Below are 21,497 nucleotides of genomic sequence, written 5' to 3' on the forward strand. Positions count from 1 at the left end.
GTCTCTCGTTCTTGAATGTCCCCGCCTTGGTCTTGCCTTTTCTCCTCTTCGTTTCCCTTCGTCGAACGCGACGCGTCGCCATGCTCGCGACGCATCGCGTTATATACCGTTAAAGTTCGACGTTCGAGCAGGGCCCTTCGCCTCAGAATTACGCGTCGACGCGCTTCGAGGTAGCGATCGCAAACTTATTTCGCGTCGCGAAGCCCTTTCACGGTTTCTCTTCGTCGAAATCACTGGAGCAGCGCGTTTAAACGCATCATTGCTGGTGTTTCGTGCAATTTGCTCTGTCGAACGTGTCCACTGTTCTTTTCGTTAAATTTCTCGAACGGAAAGACGTCCAATCTAGCGGAAGGAAATATGGAGAAAAGTTTGCGCTAAATGCGCGACAATGCTGACTGAATTACCGACACGGGGGGGACAGGATTCGAAAACGCGCCGGATTTAGTGCATAAAGTATGAGGTCGGTCGACATTCCATCGCTGCGTGTCATAATTAACGCGAGACGAAAGACGCACGATTGCGGCAAGGTGGTCTACGCTGCGTGTTAACAATGAAATTTAATCTTCCGGTAACTGTTTCGAGCTGTTTCATTTGATCGCGCCACGTTAAAACAGCGCCCGAAATAGATTAATTAGCAACGCTTATCTCTCGAGAACACCGAATCGAGAATGTAACCCCTCGTTTCATATGTTTCATATAATTTTTTGTGCAACCAGACTCGATAAATGTGTTCCCTTTCAATTTGCACTTGCGATATCGACAAGCTTTACAATTGTAACGGTAACGAGAATGTAATATTAATTCTTCGCTGATCGTAACCATTTTCATGATAAAGAGAAAAGTACATTATAATAGACCAAAGCCTGAACTCGTATTTTCCAGCGACCACAGTCGGGGAGGAGGAATTGCGTCTAATCTTAATTGACGGATTTATCAAAAATTTATCGGAGGTCAGGGTACCGCAAAGATTAACGATCTAACACTGGGAGGGGAATGAGTCAGATGTTGCAAACATTTATCTAACCGCATCTAAATCCACGTCAAATCAAACTCGCTTCGCGAGTTTACGTTCGATTATCCTGTTGTTCGTAGAAGTGACCGTAGGAAAAGGAAAGCAACCTTAAACTCCTAAAAACGTGCCGCTATTATTCGAACCTCGACCCGTTGCGCATCGCGCGCTTCTAATTTCGCGAATCTCCCGGCAGGAAATTTCGCAGCAACGCGATTAGCCGTTGGCAAATCGTTCGCGCGATTTATCGTTCGCCATTACAGAGCTTTGGCTTTATGCGAGCATGCTAATTGGAGAATTTGACGAGTAACAATCGGGATTTTAACGCGTCAGACTCGGAATCTGGTTTTCTAATCGCACCGGAGGACCAAACGACGATCGGTTACCGAGCGCGCACACGTGTCCTTGCGTGTCCTCGAGTAAACGTGTCCTCTTCAACCGGTCGATTCACCAGTCAGACAGAATTTTTCCAAGCCGGACCTTTCACTCGTTTTATTAATCACCGCGATGGTATGCTGCATTTACCTATTTAACGTTCCTCGAGGGAAAGAACCGGATTCGGTTCATGAATTATTTATCCTCCGTTAACGAAGGTTATTCACGGCGATCCACGGCGATACAGATCGAACGGTGCAACGTATCTCGCGTAGAATAAACCGCGGGAGCTAAAAAAAACCAAACGAAAAGAGAGAAACGAAAATCAGTGAAAATGAACCACGCGGTTGTATCCTCTCTCACCAACGACCGCGTCTCAGAACGTTTGTCCAACCCAGCAGCTCGATGGTACAGTAAAAGAGTGTAGCAGGTGTGTCGCATTCCTTGAAACGGAATTACCCACGTAGCCGGTACAGAATAAGATCGACTCGCCTCGCGAGTCGAACGAAGACGGGATCCATGCGCGGTATTCCTTTAAGGCGAGCTGAAAACGCGCGTCGCGCTCGACGAACGCGTACGCAGGTAGAACGTTCCAAGGTAACGAGCAACAATCTGGTGGCCGTGCGAACGGACGCGTTCCTCGCTACCAGCAACCTGCGCCTCTATATACAAGGGTACCGTGTACACCAATCGAACGTAGCACCGTTACATCGCACACCGCATGGCCGAGGAGAGGTATCCGTCTCGCGTGACACGAGGTAAAAAAGGCATTACCCAGTTCCGTGGTGCTCGACTCGAAGACTCGCGGTCTTTCGATCGACGTCCAGGGGACCCCTCGCAACCTCTCCGATACTCCGTGCTCTCCCTCCGCCTCGTTTCGTACAGCACGACGATTCAAACCGGCCAGGCAACGTCTCAGCACCGCACTAAAGTCCGTTATTAGACTCACTGGTATCCGCTCGCGGCGCGCAGCCAGACAGTGTCGGCACGTCACTGCGCGGTCCTGGAACGCGCGGAACGTTCCGCGATCCTCCGCGGAGATAACCACGTCACCCGTGGACCCGTTCGCGGGGCACGACAAAAGGAAAGCGGGACGTGGAACGCGCACGACTCGCGAGAGAGACGCCAGGTGCGCGAACGGCGGACCAACGCTCCAACACGCCAAGCGATCCCGACCAGGCGGCCACGAGCCGCCTACGAACCCTTCTCTACGTTGCGATACACACCTCGTGATTATGCGAGCCAGTTACGTGGACGCATCCAGGTGAGCGTCCCGCGCCTCGCACACACGTCGCACATCCGACACTGCAGAGGTTAGGGCCACCGTAGCAGCGGGGACACCTGTTCGACATCCGTGCACCACCACTTTCTACGCTCTGACGGCGGATGCGTGGCCCTCGGCTATCGATAGCGGCGACCAACCATGGGACGTACCAACCAATCGAGACCAACCAGTCGAGATTTATCGGACGCCAGACGGAGGCTCCGTTCCGAGGCTCCATTCACGCTCGACTCGCTCTCATTGATTGCGAGGCGGCGAACGCCGCACCGTTCTGTAGCCGGTTTCTCAATTACTTTCAACGCGACTCACGCCCTTATGGTAATTGAGTTTAACCAGGCTCTGATCACTTGGATTCTATGCTCTTTATCCTGACGATCTTTAAATTGGTCTGTGTTTTATATTGTATCGTTTCAATGATAATGTTGTGATTTTTGTTTAAAGATTTCATTTTTCCATCGTGGCGCGTGCTCTGTGAAAACTGCTCGAACTGGTCGCACATAATTATCGACAGCGAAGCGAACTACTCGAGAACTACTAGCGCCATCTCTAGGGAAAGTAGTGGAACTAAGGACTGACTAGTTTCAGCACTTTCTCGAGAGATGGCGCTAGTGTTTCAGTAGTTCACTTCGCTGTCGATAACGCTGAGCGACCAGTTTGAGCACTTTTTACAGAGATGGCGCCAGGGGTTCTAAAGTAGGGTAGGTATCATCTGTCTCACTCTTTCCTATAGCTCTCTGGTATATCCTTCTCTCTCTTACCTCTAAAGCGGGAGATATAATTCATCTAACTCTTTCCATTCAATGAAAATCAAAGAATATCTTTACTGTGATACATCATATCATTTGAATTATGAATCGCGTTATGTGAAACACAATTGAAAATTGTAAGCAATTGTTCCTACAATGATTTGAGATATCAATTACAACGAAATCGAAGGCGAACAATTAAAAATGCCCGGAGATACGAATAATAGTAATTTGACGCGTACAATCGGATATACATTTTATTGGTCCAGCTGTTCAACTACATAGAACTATTTATAAAACTTTTACAAAATGCTCAACGCTTCGTAATGGGAGATCTTGCATGTTTCTTTTCCCTTCTCTCTCTCTCTCTCCCTCCCTCTCTCTTTCCTTCTTCTCTCTTCCATTTCGTTTAAAACTTAAAGAACGGCTCACGATTTCCGTAAACGTCGATTTACAAGAAGCTTTCACAAGAATCAGAGTACTTATATATTTTACGTGTACGCGTGTGTATGTGTGTGTGTGTCTGTATGTACGAATGATTCAGTGCGTGAAATGCACGCGTGTTCCTGTGTACGATACATTTTATCAGAGGATGCCTCGAGATACATCGACGAACATTGTTTCGTGGGACAGTCGATGTCGAAGTTTATCGTGATCGCGCGGATACTTCCGGCGAAGCTGAGCCTCTCTCATCCGCGATAGTCTCGCGACAGAATTTCCATTTCCCCGCGTCGTTCTTTAACGACGCTCCCTCGAACGTCCTCGAGGATTTCGCGCGCAGAACTCGCATTCCATCCTCGATTCTTTGCCCTTTTCAAGCGCACGTTTATTAGCGACGAACGGAAACGGTACACGGATAGAAGTCGAAGAAATCTGGTCTACGCTCTCTCTTACGATGTTTCTAAGTTAGCTCGAGGTACAAAACTCGACCCTTTAAGTCCGACACGGTCGTCTCTCTTACGCTCTCCTCCGCTTTAACCCGCTCGCCACGTAACTCGAGTTGGTCACGCTGAAAGTCAACGGAAGCGACGATGGACGCGCTACTCTGAATCGTCTCGACGTCCACGAGTTGTTACTTTACAGGGAGATTCTCGTGAATGAATTATCAAGTCTTTGAACAGGTCACGCGAGATGTACTAAGAGGGTTAAAGTCGGTGGAATTGTACTGGTTAGAAAAAGACTGGTCGTTTTACGTACGATCGCGAGTAGAAAGCTACGACTGTAGAAAAAACACACGAGATACTTGTGGCTGGTACTTGAGGACAATCAGAGGGGAGGAACTTATCGTACGTGCTTGATAAAAAGTGCCTGCGAATTTCTCTGCCTCGCATTTACACCCCTCGAACGTTCGTTTCACGAAGATGCAAATGATTGTAATCGTAATTTTCTTAAAGAAGCCATAACTTTCAGATGCTCGCTATCAATGATCTAATTCTCGCAAGAAATCGCAGACAATTCGAAACGAATTGACACTATCGATTCACAGAATGTATTTTCTTTCAGAAATAGCAACAAAATTATAGATAATCTATATGCTAATACGAAATGTAACGTGAGCTTCAGTTTGATAGCGAGACGTTGATTGTTCGCAATTCGCATCTTCACCTGCTCGTCCAACGTTCGTCACGATCGATCGAGTGTGCGTTCGATAGTGAAACCGTCGAAAAACGCGTGGCAAATTGTTCGATTAATCCTACAAACGTACGAGAGTTCTGTTGGTTCGAGTAATTGATTCGCTGTTTCCACGCTCGGTTTATTGTATGCTTTGAAACGCCTCGATCGTTCACGGGGATTCGAACACCGGCGAGTCGAAGAATCCGAGCAGTGTTCTATAAAAATTGGCAGTATACAAACAATTCACCACAGAGAGATAGAATAACGAGGAGTGTCGTGAGTACTTACGAAGGGGATGGTGATCGTCGCAAACGAACGACACGCCGATCGTTGGCACGCGACGTTTCGATCGTCTAAAGCTAGTCGAAACTTCGTACGTTTAGAATCTAGACAATATGTTTCTAAATTGGTTAATCTTTTTTTTTTATATCGTTGACACTTATGTATTACTTAATATCTTTCCTCTTTTTTTTTTTTTCATTGAGAGACCACGCGTCGGCTAGAGCATTTTAAAAAGCAGCTTGGCAACAAGTAGTTTGCGTAGATTCGTGCGAAAGACGAATCGCAACCCTTGATGCTTTCTTTCTTTAAATAAAATTCAATTCATTCGATTTACGTGGCGACAGTTTGCGTGCGGGTTCCGAGTAAATTCGAAGCTTGATTTAATTACATTTAAGACACTATCACTCGGCAATAGAGATGAAAGATTGCAATTTTTAATAGCTTACAAATTTTCTATCAAAGGATCGCAAGAGTCTGCTTAACAGAAGAAAAGATTTCGTTAGCCATTCACGAGCGAAAGCCAGAAGATCGAGATATAAATCCAAGAATGACCCCGTGAGAGTATTGCAAACTTCGATCGGTCCCATGCCTTTCGAGTCGACTAAGAGAACCCAATTTATTTATCTCCAACATCGTTCCGACTTCCAATACCCGCGTCCTCGAGACGCGAAGAACGTTCCATTAAAAAAACTCACCCGCGACCCACTCCTAAAAATGACAATAAATTCCGAACGGGAAAGTTCGCAACGCGACGGAACTTTTACAACGATCTCCCGATTTTCCGGATCGGCGCACCCTGTTAGCCGCCCGAAATCTTTCCGCGTTCCTTATTACAGAGGCAACGTCCGACTAACGAGGCGACTTTCGAGAAGTTCTCGACGTAGCCGATTTCAGCGAGAGAAGAAGAAGCAAGAAACGACGATACGGTCGCCACGCGGGACCATCGCAGCGATGACGAGCGTTCGCGCACCCTCTTCAACCCTTTGGTGCACGCTGATGCCGCGTTTCGTCCTGGTACCCATCTCCTCGAACCGTATCTGCGACAAAACTATCGCGCGATAGAAGAATTCTTTGCACGTTTTCTGGCGAGCAAGAGTAAAATATAGAATTAATTGGAATAAACGATTGTTATACGATTTTTGATACTTCAAAGACGAGATGAAAATGTTTCAGTAAGATTGCAATTAGAACGTTTTGTGCAACAAAGGGTTAGCAGGATTTCTTGATTGTTTTTTTCTGTTTTCTTTAGCTCCGTTTTGTGGCACGTTTGATCTTGCTTTTCGTTTTGTAAACGCCATTCTGGAGGTTCGCAGATTTTTTTTGGAGAACCTTGGAAAACAGTGGATCCATCCTCTCGCGTGGAAAAGAGTTTTTTTTTTTGTTCGCGTGGTACAATTGTCGCGTAAACCTAGAACACTTAATATTCAGGTACTAATCGCTTTACCGTTCGATGACTCGACTGCTCTATCGAAGTCTTCACGATGAGTTTCTTCTTTAATCTTTTTATTAAGAGCTAGTAGGAATAGAACGTTTGAATCTTTGACTGGTGTCGTGGCGACGTATGATCGGTGTCTTATTTTTTAAACGAGAGCTTCTTTCAATTTTTGGGAGACTCGTTCGCCAAATTTTTCTCTGATTCAGGGAAGGTTCGTTCCATTATTAAAATTCGATATTCTACAATGATTACTATAGTCTCTATTGTTGATATGAAATTTCTCGATTTTTAGAATAATAAATTGAATTATACAGCGTGTAACAAAATTAAATCTAAATGAACATTTCCTTTTTTTTAATTATTATTGCAACCCCTTTACTCTCAGTCTTCGAAAAATAATCTCCTTTGGCACGATAAATAATATCTCACGAAATGTAACAAATACCACTGTACAATTCGAATGTTATAGAAAAACGAAGAACGCTATGAGAGACACCAGCCAAAGATTAATATATTGACTTAACGCGACTCGATTCTTACATGAAAATAAGTTGAAATGATTCGATTGCGATCTCCATCAGAATCTGAATCGGAAAGTTCTCTGAGCTACGAGTAGAATAGTTGTTGCAGACTGTACAATTACTCCTCCAAGCTTTTTTCCCCAAGTCTAGATGTTTCTTCAGCGTTGTTCGCGTTAGAATATTCGCAGAAGGAAAGAACGATCGAGCTCCCAGGCGTGTTACGCGCGAATTCGAAGAGACGATCCGTCGACAGGACGATTCTCGTCCTGCGTTCCCGATTTCTCGTTAAATCGTCGATTACCGCACGCGTACATTTAATTGTTCCTAAATTGTACTTACTTTCCAGGTTTCTACGTAGTGTACATTAAAACGTAAGCAAAGTCTGTAACGATTCGCGTGATCGATTCCGATTCGTTCGTGGAGGCCAGCTCCATCTTCGTATATCTCTTCCTCTCTCTCTCTCCTTCTCTCTTCCTAGAAACTTGATTCTCCTCGTGCTGTTGATTTATTTATTTCGCTTCCCTTTTGCTTCTTCGTTCTTTGAGTTTCTAAATGTAGTTTTGTGAACACACACGGGAGGGAAGTACCGATCCGTTTGTCAGTATTTAGAGGATAACACATTCGTGAAATTGTGCAGAAAAAATTTGGAAATTTTTGCCATCTCCATTCGAGAGATAAAGAAAATAGGAAACTTTGAAGTAGTTGCAAGTTTTGTTTGGAAAAAAATGGAGAAACTCTAGTTCGAATGGAAAGCAGTCCTGAGAGAGAGAATATATAAGGCAGATAGACAGATACTTCCCTCGCAGTAACGTCGTAACTAAGAAACCATTAACACGAATAAGTATTTCCCTAACTTACTTTGATACTTCAATTATAGATCAGATAGACTATATAAATTCCATTTACATACGTCTTAATACCATCTAGATCTCCGCCATCAACAGGTGAGGGGCATAAAACCTCTTCATGGTCTATATTAACAGTTTACGATTCGTTCCCCTGAATCCCCCGTTTGATTCGCCTTTGATTTTACTCCTCGTTTTGATTAACGTTCACGTTCACCTCGCGTTTCCGAGCCAACAACATTATATTTTTTTTTATTATATATTCGAACGTAAAAACTTATTTCTCGTAACCAGAGGAACTCGAACTGGTCGTGTTTCGTTATAACTTTCGAATCATTGAACATAAATATAGTTATTATGAACAATTAACGAATATAGTGCTCGTCGGCCAACAAATGAATAATCGATTCGTGGTATCATTAGAGAACGACTGTATTATGTTGCTCAATCAATTAGCAATTACATCTACCACTTAATCATAAAACAATAACATTATTCAGTTATACAATAAACCGTTAATTAATTCAAATTGTACCTTTTATTATTCTCCTTTAGACGATTAGTAAATTCATCAACTGATCGTTACACTTTACGATATTGAAGTCCTCGATACCCTGATAATTTCACAGTGAAATTAATCCTAATAAAAGAAAAACATTCCATCGTGCAAAAAGAATGGCAGAAAATTGTCCACTTCGAGCTCCTCCTACGGATCACTCAACGCTCGCGTTCGCCAGAAGCGGTCCACTTCCGTTCACCGCCATCCACTCGCACAAATGTATCACGTTATGTGAATGGAATCCAGCTCGTTCGAAAACGCAAAACAGACAGCGAATTCCAGACTGTTTCCAAGTTTCAAACGTTCGAATCAAGATTCATACATCGTCAACCATAACAGCAAAACAATAAATTTCGTATATTCTACGATACCACGCAAAGAAATCGAAGAGATTAAAATTACATTCCCACGAACTGGTCTCCTTCTGCAGAACGCATTCTGCCCGACAATCTCCAGCAGAATTCAACAGCGGAAGTCGAAAGAATTGAGCGTCGACGGACCAGGAGGGGGTGGGCGCACACGGGCCACGCGTGCCGTTGACACGCATCGTTGCCTCGACATCTGCTCGTCGCTTGGTCGAATAGGATGCCCGTCGGTGACGACGAGATTTCGACGAGATTTCGACATTTCGAGGATCGAGTGGCATCACCCCTCGCGATAATAGCGGCCGCGTATTAACGCGGACAAAAGATTGGTTTCGATTAACCGAACCGAGGCCGGGTTACGCTCGCCCATGGACCACGCTCGGCTGCGTCGACGAGCAATAATTGCCGGATTTTAAAGAGCATCGACGATGGCTCGCGTTTCCACGCGGTTTCGCGGGAATTTACGCGTTAGGGGTGGTTATAATGGATATTCGAGAACCAGGCGTGCGTTCGGATAAATTGAACGGTTGTGAAAGGGGATCGACGCTTCTGGCGTTGCGTGTGCCGCGTGTATTTTCATATTTGTTTATCGACGAATGAAGCGGATCGAAGAAATAAGTTGAAATTAAGGGGGGATAGGTAACAATGTTAACCCTCTTTCGAAGTTAGCTAATGCTGTGGCATTACTTTGTTTCTTCATTATTTAAAGTAACTTCATAGTAACCAGAGGTTCCTTTAATACCGTAGAAAATTGAATTACAGAGGGTTGACCCTGCCACGGTCCTCGTTTCTTCAAGAAAACTTCCCACTTTCGAGGGAAACAAAAGTACACCGACAATACAGCTCCCTCGAAATTGTCGATCTCGTTGAAGAAACGACCACGCAAAACTGGCTGAGAAAACAGTATACCACGAAATAGCAGAAACTAGAAACCTCGACAAGTCTTGGCCCTCGATAAAGAACTAACGATCAACAACCACCAACGGTACCCCGCCCTCGTCCCCATCACAGCTCCAAGCTTGACCATCGATCGTCAAAATCAACAGTCTTGAACGACCGACCACCCTCGCCTCGAACACTGGCGCGTCTCGTCCCGCTCTAAACGCTGGTGGTCATCTGCTCGATGACGGTGACGTCCCTGTGCCGTCTCGGCCGGTTCCTGTACGAGTCCTGATGGCTGAGTCCCTCAGGCACGCTCTTGCTGGGTCTGAGCGGGCCGTAGAACTGCGGCTGATAGTAGTGCTCGGCAGTGTGCATCCTCTCGGTCTCCCGCTCGCGCAGGTTCACGTCCACGTCCAAGGGCACGTGCAACGACTGGGACTTGGGCAGCCTTGGCCTTGGCGGTGGTGGACAGGCACACGGCGGCGGGATGGTCACGTTCGAGAGATGCGAGCCTGGGAGGAGCGGCGACGCCGGCTGACGACCCCAACCGACCAGGAAGAGCAACGCTGCGCCGCACAAGGAACTTAACGTGCACGCGTAGTAACCCACCCTCGAGCTGTTCGCGTTCATGTAACCTGAAAGTTCGCCTGCGGGTCATGGATGGTCGCGTAACGCTTGACAGAGTTTGTAAGAAAATATTTTTTAAGAGAAATCGATCGTCACCAGTAAGAGGAACTCCGAGAAGAATAGGTAAAGCTTCAGCGGCCTGCACGAGCGCCCAGGATCGCGCGAACAGCCTCGCCCTTAGTCTCTCCAGGGCCAGCATCTTTAGGGAGTAGAGGGCGCCGCCAAGGGACGCGCCGTATAAACCGGAAGCGAGGATCAGCCCGTGGTAGCCCTGCACGCTGCCCAACGCCACTTGAGCTATAGCTGGAAAACGAGCGGCGTATCAGAGGAGTTCGATCGTTGATCCTCGCTCTCAGGACCGTTCGCAACGTTTAATCGAACTCTGAAACTCCAGTTTCGGAAACGAGATTAAAAAATGATTCGATTATTTCAATTATTTGTTCCCCGTTTCCGAATTGACAGTGAAATTGTTTCATTTTCCAGCGTGGATGGACGGTTAGTCTCTATACGAATGGATCCGTGAAACTCGTCAAGTTCATTAGAACGAGCAAAGCGTGGATCCTCAAGGTTCATCGCAGAGGCTGTGCACCCCAGTTACGCTTAATCCGAGTAACTCTACCAGCCGCATCAGATACGTGGTTTAATGTAACAAAACCAATTAAACTCGTGGCGGTCCGTACGTAAACGAGCCGTTGGTGCTCGCGAGCGTGTAGCGGCGCATTCAGGACGGGAACTTTTAAGTTTGCCATTCATGTTTCGGCGCAGAGGGAGACGGATCACCGCAGAGCATCGGAGCAGAGTTTATTTCGTAATCCTCTTACCGGTGCACTGGTCATTAGCGCCGCTACGAAATAAACCAACGAGACGCCGTTCTAACTAACAAATCCTTCGATAGATCAATATCGCGATTGCTGGTCCCGTAATCGACCCGTCGAACATCGTTATTTTCCATCGACTCTTTACGTTTCTCCTATAAATGCTCCCGAATAATGCACGACGCAATATTACTTTATTATTCGCGTTAATTATTTGTCAATATACAGCATAAAAACTGTACCATAATTTCACGACGAACAAAATTAATTTAATTTATTTAAAATGTTATGTTTAACTGTTTAACATACCATGATCAATGTTTTAATCCTTGGGGTGGTACGTGTCGATCCGCGTTATGATAGCATTTGGAAGTATTCCTCAAGAACAATGAAGAATAATGAAGATTGGTGTGATTTAAATGTCGCAAACACAATGAAATGCAAAGGGTTGGGTAAACGAGAGACGTGAATGTTCACATTTTCAGATGTTTCTAATTCGAGCCTGTTTAGAAGCGATAAATATCTCCGAGACATTCCTCGGAAATAAACTTAAGAACGAAAGGAACTTCCGTCATACAATCCTGCCCACGAAAATGGTACTTTGGACGAGATAAAAAAAAAAAAAAACAATATCTGCTAGCAAACTCCACACGCGCAATATTCTACAAAACTAATTCCGCCCGTTGGATCCCCCGACAACGAAATAAAAACTCGAGACCCGTCTCTGGGACGCAGCCACGGATTAGCCCATATCTCTAAACCTGATCCCATATTCTCAGCCATAATATTCCATCCCCGTCGCATCGCAGCAGAAATCGTCCCCGGATGGATGAAAACGTCACGCGACAAAACCCGTCCATCCCTCTTCCGGCGTGGGACGCGTGTCGCGGAGGAAATTGCAAATTCTTTCCACGGGATAGTTTATCTGGCGCTGGTGAATAGGGACGGCTGGCAGCGAGCTCGATCCAGCGTCACCAGCGGCTGGATAAGCCGCTTTTTGGTGGCTGGAACTTCTGCTGGCCGCGCTTGTATATTTAGCTACCCGCTTGTCAACCCCGTTTTCATCCCCTCGCCGTCCGTGCACGCTCGCGCGTGTACCAGAGCGCGTGTCCGTTCGCTCGTCGGCTGAAAATACGACCCTCCCCTGATTACGAGTTACGTACCCAGGAATTTTTACTCGCGCTCTCATCACCTCCGCGTCGCGTCCCTCGTTGAGGGATTACCGCCTGTTCCAGGTTACCTGCAGCTTTATTCCCCGCTACGAAACGATGTTCCCGCTAATCTTCGATAGCTCTTTTTCTGTCGCTTTACGACGATTTGTCGCGATGATCGCTTGGCCTTTCTTCGGGGTTGTATCGTCGATCGTCGTAATCTTCAGAGTAGAAGCGGAATACCGCTAGAGTTGAGTAATTTTCTAACTGTTACGACGAGAATATAGTTACGTTTGTTCGATGCTCTGTTCGTAGGAATACTCTCTAACAGTTAGGTGCAGGATGGAATTTATAATATGGGGTTTATATTTTGACAGGATTTACAGTATTTGGTAGCGCGGGGGTGTGTGGTTGGCAGTGGTTAATTTCAGAGGTCTCGAGGAGCGAAGTTAGCGAATGGAGTTAACCCTTTAACGGTCTCGCGTGTCTGAACTTTAAAATATATTGTACCAGGTACGCCCTGTTTGATGTATATACCTCTTTCTAATTATTTTACGTGCTACGAGTTCGTGCACGTGTACGAAAAAAATAGTGCAAACGATTAAACGGTGTCTCTGCTAAAAAAATATCCTTGATACGATATTTGCGTTGCGTTCGACTTTCTATTGATTTTATGATGGTAAATATTGATTTCCAAGAGACTGATTGTTGATTTTCGTCAAACTCTACGCGAGATTACAATCTGTTATTATTTCCGCGTTGATGTACGTTTATAACTTCTCGAGTTTAATGATAAATATGTCGTTATTTAAATTTCCATTGATTTTATTATAAGCAATTTTTGATGTACCGAAAATTTGTATGATAAAAAGTAAATGTGAATTTGAGGAGAGAGGAGAGCGACATTTGAACCTTTAATTAGATCTGCCACGGAGATTGACATGATTGACGAGTCCGGGGAGAATATGCTGCGCATATTTGCATTGGCTGTTAATTGCGAACGAGCTGTTTAATGCGCCGCGTGAATGTCTTTGTGTGATCGCTATGAAATTTGTGCACGCGCGGTGAATAAATTAAAGCATCGTTTTATGGCGCCGTCAATTACGCAGTTAAACGTCGTTTATACAGACTGTTTGACTTGTTTCGTTCGAAATAACAATTAGCATTAGAAACAAATAAAAAAAAGTTATACACGTAACGTACATTAAATAACGTGCCTATTAAATGTACATGTAAATTAGTAAAAAAAGAGGAACATTTATTGTACGTGTTCCTACAGTTGTATATTTCAAAATTTCCGTACGGATTTTTAGAGGTAACGAAAGCTGCAATAACTTGAACGATAACCATAAAAAATTTCAGTACGGTCGATATCATCCTTATTAAAACGATCGCGAACCCAAACCATCGTAATCGCGTCTTCCTCTCTTTTATGGCTCCCATGAATACACGTTTTCGCAGAATTACGGAACGCAACGCTCTCAGGCGTTAAATCGTTCTTCCGTTAATTTCAAATTTAAATTTCGAACTTCGCCGATTTAATAACCGCGCGCGTTTCTACATTGGTAAAAAACATTTCCTCGCATGCTTTGCGAGAAATTAAAGGTAACGATTCTACGCGATTAATAAATTTCGATCGTTAAATGAATTTTTCGGATGTTTCGAGAAATAGTTTGGGGGCAAGGTATCAGTTTACAGGCAATAAAAATGAAATTACAGGTGATTCTACTTTGAACGACGCGAGAATTCAGCGACGATCGATATCGGTCTCGTTAAAAGTGACGATCGTCTGGCTGCTTTCATAAATATTCGACAAGCGTACAGGTTCGAGGGTGGCGTGCGTTCGTCCCGCGATTCTCAGATTCCTCGGAAGGATCTCGACACCGGAAAGCCGTTCGGTCAATCGTCTGTTCGCACGGCGTGGGATTAAAATTTCACGTTCGAGCGCGCTGCCGCGACGGAGTATTCCGCGCTTCTCAAACATCCCCTGCCGTTTCCACCCTCGTTCTCCTGCGAGGTAACCGTGAATCGGGGAAAAGTGCTACTTACACAGCGAAGAAAGAACCATTTTCTTCTGTAAACTTTATCGAATAAACTGAGAACGGGCACACTTTCTCAGAATTCCGCGACGATGGAAAACAAAATAAAAAAAAACATCTCCTACGATTTTCTTCCGCGTAAAATAATTATTTATTCCATTGTCAACCAATTGAAGCACCTCGAGGACGAGACGATTGACTAGTTTCATCTCCAGTAACGAAAGGAATCTCTAGGAACTTCCATCGAGCGAACCGTGGGGTTTTAAACGCGCCACCTCTGTCCAGAGCAACCCCATTAACGATTGCAACGGACCGACCTCCTCTGCCCCTCCGTCTCTTTCTCTCTGTTCGAACAATATTCTTCTTCGTGACCAAAGCGAAGAAAGGGAGGAGAGAATAGCGGGGAGGGTGGACGGGAGAGACAGAGGCGGACGGGGGTGACTTCAGGACGCAGAATGGAAAATATAATACTTTGTGTCGCTGGTGGAACCCCAGCCGAGGGTAAGCCTGAACCGACTGAATGAGAGGTAAAGACGTGTGTATGCGGCTGACACTCGAAGAGCCTCGGTCGCTTCAAAAGCGTGATACGGGTCGGCCGAGGGGTGGGTCTGCCCCGGGACTGAATGAGGACTATACGTTTAGAAATCTGCGGACGACGAACCTTCTCAGCGAAAGCATAACGCGCACGACGATGGACGGCGGCCGTGGTTCTACCAACGGTATACTGGGTGATCGGAAAGAAATTTTTCTAATATCACAAATGGTATTAGTTTGAGAATAATGAATGTAGCTGCTATATCATCTTCTTCAGATTTCTACGATAGTTTTCTGTTAGAGATCACGTACATTCTTTGCAATGTTCAGGTACAATTTTTATACTGTTAATTGAATAGTTACGCGAATTGAAATAAGATCTCGGAGCCTTAGTTCTACAAAATATCATCTACCGTGTTAGAATTGAAAAATCACGATGCCAAAAACAGCTCGATACGTTCCATCGAAACTTGTACCTCTGAAAAGCGTCTCTCGCCCTCTACGGAACATCTACCGCGGAAGGTGAATCCTTAAACACGTGTTTCGAGGAACTTCCGAGCGAAACCACGGACAGGAGCGGTTCAAACCGAATCTTTCATAAGCTCGTCTCACCCGGAACGAACCGCTACGGGTTACGGAAAACTCGCTGTCCCTGCGAACCGCCACGCTCCCTCGCTCGCGACCGCTAATCCTCCATCTCGAGCGGGTCGAGCACCCTCGCCAGGACCATGCGGCGTGTAGTATATACTGACCAACTCCGAGGAGAGCCGCCTGGCAGAGATATTGCCTGGACACCAGACACTGGGCGGATGGCCTGGCCGTAACGACTCCCCAAGCTGCGCAGCCGAGGGCGGCCGCCAACCCGAGGCAGGTCTGCAAAAGCACCACCGCGCTGGCCTCCAAACCGTCTTTGTGGCCTTGCACCGCCTGCAACCGGTGTGTTTCATTAGCAGATTGCTGTCCGAGGGGAAGCACGGGGGGGAAGATAAGTGGAGAGGTGGTGAACGCTGGCGGAAGGCCGTCTCGATCGGTCAGATTGATATTGTGTATCGGAAGATGTTTGACGGATAGATCGCTACTTGGATCGGGGTCTGAATGGCTTCTCTCGAACGCATTGCTGAAATTTACTCTCCTCCATTTCGGATGCTGTAGCTGATTCTGTACAGGTATCTTGTGGAAACGCGAAAGCAAGGGGAAACTTTCATTTGTTGAATGAAAATTATTATGCCACATCTGTATGCTTGCTAAATTAATACAGAACATAATGGGACACTGTGTACGAAAAGAGAAACAAATCTAAAGGCTAAAAATTCTCGGTTCTTCAGCATCCTTCACCACTCTGCCAGACTTCACAGATTCAATTTGCATTCAGATCGACCCGAAACGCTCGAGAGTTCCGCGAACTCTCGAAACGCTGCGTCGAGGGGCAGTTTCGCGAACTCTCGCAGGGTTTTGAATACCCGGCGATGCGTGGACGCGTGCGGAACGCGAGACGCGCAAACGCGGAAGCGGGACCGACCGATTCAGGGGGTGCAAACGGACCAACTTTGGCGAAACTTCAGTCGAGGTTGAAGTTGCCAACTGTCGTCCGGTGTCTGATTGTTATTGTCGAGGTACACGCGTGTTTCTGGCAGTCTGGCGATTCTGTCTCGCTATAGGCGAGCGCAGTGGACTGGTCAGCAATTGGGAACCGAGTCTCTTGTGCTGGGAGTTTTACCTGCGCTGGTCCAGTGTCGTTCGTCGGTTTTGCTACGGAAACGAGACTCCGTGCAATTGTTCTCGCGCCCTGAACGTTTCGATTTAAAACTCTCTTTTCTATTTCACTAATTTGTAGTTCCTGAGTATTACTCTTAGTATCTTGAATGGCACGTTTGCGACGCGCACACGTACTCTTATGCATACACAATTTGGAATACTTGGAAATATCGAAAAGTAAGCAACCAGCTGTTAGAAAGAGGTGGGACACTGTAATTGGGGTACTCACGATGTAAAAGGCGGGCGTGTAAAGTCCGAAACCAGCGGCGCCAGCAGCCAACATCAGCATTCTAACGGGGCGGCTGCCAAGGGGGCTGAGGTCCACCCATGGCTGTCTGATCGGCTTGCCCGACGTCTTCTTCTCTTTCAGCTTGCCGCCACGTTGGTTTTTCACGTGCAACATGGCCCGCCGTTGCGGATGATAGAACGAGGCGCTCCTGTAAATCAAGCCGAGGAAAAAGGCCAACGACAGGACTCCGGTTACCGACTGCATCCCGCGCTCCCAGCCCAGCTTTCTGAGGAAACACCGTGTCGTTATGGTTACAGAAGAGAATCGCACTTCCTACGGTTCAGCTCGGCTTACGTAACTCTGCTCTAACCCTTGAACCCCTTTACCGCCCACTGGCGCGCGCGAATTCGAACCAGAGAATTTGCTTCCGAAGAAAACGTGCCGCGAGTTAGGCTAAGTAGAACTCGTTTTAGATTCTATTTCGAATAAAAGTAATGTGAAGTTCGAAATAAAGTTAATTGGATCTTGTACCCACCCCTGGTATTTCGTTAACGATTTCTGAGTAACGTCACAGCGTTGGAAACCCACCATTGTCGAAACCCGCAGCGACGTTCTCGAGGAACCACCCCCTAAGTGAAATAAAAGAAACGCTTCCGCCAAGTCGCAAAGGCGATGAGAAAATTGTGTGCTCGCCTCTCATTTTTCTGCGCCCCTCAACGAGAACTCGGTGCAATCTGCCCCGGTAAAAGGGAACCACCGTTAAGAAAGGGGAGAATTACGCGCGATGGATTGGCGAACGAGCTGCATCTGCCGAACAGAGAGTTCCAGGCCGCGTCGTTGGCTCAAAGCGACCGCAAACTTCATAACGCGACGTTACGTTTCAACCGGAGGCAGCGAGCTCGAAACTGGTAGCGAGCCTCCCACGCTTTTGTCCGAGTAAAGCATTAAACTTTGCCTGGCGAACTGTTCGTCATTCTATGGGACAGGGGATACATTTTCGCGGCAACTTTTTTCGATGTCTTTTCGCTGTCGCCGTTTTTCAACCACGTTACCGCTGATAATGGACGCTGCTTGTCGCTCCCCTGGTAGCGGTAAACGTTACTCGAACAGAATTTTTTTACTCGTCTATGTTGAATTTTTTTTATCATCGTTTGGCTCTGCCATCGTAGAACTTCTCGTTTCGAAAAACGATAATCAGAGTAGACGAGTTTAGTTAAATAACTGCGTAGCAGGGTTTTGTTGAAAATCATACCTTGATAAATCGACGGAAGCGATGCCTTGTTTTAAACGAGCGTGGAAAATGTATGCGTTTCCCGATATTGATTTTAATTACAAATTTTTAACTGCAACGACAGCCTGTGTACGAACGTATTTTATTGCTTATCCTCCTCCTGCCTTTCGTGTATTTTTAAATTATAAAAAGCAAAATATGCAGAGCCTCGTAATAAATCACCTTTGTTGGTGCATGTTAATATATTAATATGTAATTAATAATATATATATATATATATATATATATATATATATATATATATATATCTATCTATGAAGAATGTCTGAATTGTATAAATAAAAATAATTTATATGTTATGCGTAGCATGGTAATAAATATGATATGGGAATAAAAGAAGAAAAGTAAGGCGCGCCTGATCATACATCGAGTTGTTCTACTTGCTCGTTAGAATACATGGATATCGCCTTGAAAGGACACTATGATACAGTGTCAGTTGACGATACGCAAACTTGATAGAGACCCATATAAGGGTGGTGTGTCAGATTAGACAGATACAGGGCATGTCTGACTAGACACGGGATTATTCTCCTCGGCTGTTGGTACATTACCGCTCTACTTGTGCAGATGTTGACCTCTTCTATTTGCCTGTACACAAGTGTACCCGTGCCACTTATCTGACTAGATACGGTATCGCAACTGAAAACGCTCGGCTGAACTTAAAACGAGACTGCTTGTTCGCGCGCAACTTCGTTTCGCTTAATTACTTAGACTTCCTGGGAATGCGCATCCACTCTGTTTTATCAAACAAACTAGAGCCAGATTTTATCTCCTTTATGTATTATCGTTTCAATTCCCGGTGGCTCTCTTCGTTCATTCCCTCTAAGTGATTTTAACGCGACAAATTTGAACGTAAAAAGCACATTATAATTATATTAGTTAGCAGTCGTATAGCTGGATTCCAGTTTCCTCTTTACTCTCACAATTTGCTTCAACCCATGTCCTCTGTCACTATCTTCAGTACGACAGCAAGATTCTGAATCCGATATTCTTATGTCGCCTGCTAAAGGAAGCTGAAAATATCCATTTCGCAACGCAAACGAACAATTAACTACCACCATCGTCCTAAACGATAAAATTCCCAACACCGTATGCGAACGTACATATTTGACGCGAAGCATCCCTGCGCGTGGGAATAAAATAAACTGGCGAGAACGTTGTCCTCGGGTCGCAGGAGTCCCTAACAAGATTCCATTTATGCACACGTACAGATTGTCCAATATGGGAGCGTCCCGAGAAAATACAAGCGTCGTTTGCGCGACCCTGTAGGGTGGTGGGCGTTAAAGGCGCGACACGTTGATTCTCAGGGCGCGTTCTCGCATGTCAGCCACGAACGGTAACCATCTTTATTCGTCGCTTATTCCCGTCTGCAACTCCCGGATGTCTCGCGTCAGCCGACGTTTACGACGTTCCTACGCGTTTCGACGGGGAACACCCCTCCGTACATATCCACCCCCTGATCCTACTCTGGCGAGCTTGGCTGCCTACGAAGCGAACGTATCGCCTTACGGGCACGATAAATAACCAGGTGACGAGGTATTACGATCGCCAAGGCTAACACGGCAGTTAGTATCGCGGGGGGTAACACGTGTCGCGTTAATGCCGTATTTATACCACTTGCTGGCAACGTTCCGCTCTCGAGCACGTGTACCTCGAGCCTCCGTTTAATGGTTTCATTGTTCGGTTACATGGAACGTAATTAACTTCCGCCTCTGTCCCTTCATTTTTATGTCTCTTTACGACGTACTCGCCGCTTCTATTCAATTAGTTCGCATGTTATTCGAGCAGTTTCAGCGTGAGAGGATTTTTATCCAAGGTAGGTGTGGCTGGTCATGTTCGAAGATGTCACGTGGATACTTTAATTTTGTTTCTTCTTTTGGGGGGTATTTGGGGATCGAGAATCGTGGCGTTTTATGAAGTACAATGGGACGTGGTTGGAGGTCGGATTGTTTGGTATTCGGTGATGTTCGCTCCGCGAGAGTTCTTCCCGGTTATTCGCTTAATGGATTTCTGAAGTGCACGATGAAATTTTATGGTAATGAGACACGCTAAGTACCGCGTTTGCGATGACGAGACGCACAGAGAACGGGGGAATTGTATAATGGTAAGATGAAGGAATGTTTGAATAATTTTCAGCGTTGGATGTTAGAATGGTGGAATAGTAAAGTAGTTCGATATCATCGCGTTTGACTTATAAGAGTAATGAAGTGTTCTGTAACTGAATATGGGAATAATTAAAATAGCAAAATAGTATTTCAGAAACTGTGAGACCTAATACAAATTTTCCCCACCTGTCTGACTCCGTACGCTTCCTGTTATGCTATTCTACCTGTCTGTCTTTGCACGATCCTATTCCACTTACTGACGGTGCAATGCGGATCTGTTCTACTTGGCCATATCAGAGCAGCATTGTTCTATTTGCTCGCTTGGTCAGACTCCATTCAATTCACTTTTTCACTGATCAATCTCTTCATCGCTCTCAATTATTCCTCTACTCGATTAATTGCGATAAAAGCTGCTGCGTAATCTCTCGACAATTTATTTTATTCACTTCTCGACTACTAACAGAAACGATACAACGAAAACAAAGCTACGGAAAGTAGTACAAGTCGATACATACGCAAACGTCCTCTATTCCTCTACTTCGAGAATGCAAAAAAAAAAAACAACAAAAAACGGTGATATCTTACATTCGATCGAAACCCAAAGCGCGAGGTAAAATTGAAACACGTAATCGATCGACAAAAGAAACGAAACGCAGCAAGTTGACGCGCGGTGTTTTTGTGCAACGCTACGTCAGCGACGCTTTCACAGGAAGCGAACGCAAGTTACGGTTACAAGAGTCAGGTAGAAGTTGCAACGGTACACCCGCGTACTTCCGCGTAACCAGGGCGACGCCGCCCACGCGATTTTTTCTTTTTTTTTTTCCCCGCAGACCCGATAAATCCGCCTCTATCTGCAACGTCCGAGGCATCCACCGTCCCCAGTTGCGACGCGACGCGACGCGAGGAGAAAAAAAGAGGAGCGTTAAAGCGGCGTATCGCTCGCGTCTGAAGCCGCGCAGAAGTTCGCCGGACGTAGAAATGACAGAGGGCACACCGACTGGACGCTATGGCCGCCATCAATCATAGAACCGGCGAA

The 21,497-nt window shown here is 45.7% G+C and overlaps 1 protein-coding gene across 1 annotated transcript in view; it reads right to left on the reverse strand.

The window, feature by feature from the left end:
• Positions 1-10,131: 10,131 nt before the first annotated feature.
• The window catches only part of LOC143426529 (monocarboxylate transporter 10), a 68,350-nt gene continuing 56,984 nt past the window's right edge, over positions 10,132-21,497 (reverse strand). Inside the window, exons 7-10 of the mRNA XM_076900065.1 lie at positions 17,066-17,351; positions 15,834-16,008; positions 10,639-10,845; positions 10,132-10,550 (exon numbers count right to left, since the gene is read on the reverse strand). Of these exons, the coding sequence (XP_076756180.1) occupies positions 10,132-10,550; positions 10,639-10,845; positions 15,834-16,008; positions 17,066-17,351 (1,087 nt within the window). The remainder of the gene's footprint in view (positions 10,551-10,638; positions 10,846-15,833; positions 16,009-17,065; positions 17,352-21,497) is intronic.

This window comes from Xylocopa sonorina, chromosome 8, assembly GCF_050948175.1.
Source record: "Xylocopa sonorina isolate GNS202 chromosome 8, iyXylSono1_principal, whole genome shotgun sequence".
In the NCBI taxonomy this organism is placed as follows: Eukaryota; Metazoa; Arthropoda; class Insecta; order Hymenoptera; family Apidae; genus Xylocopa; species Xylocopa sonorina.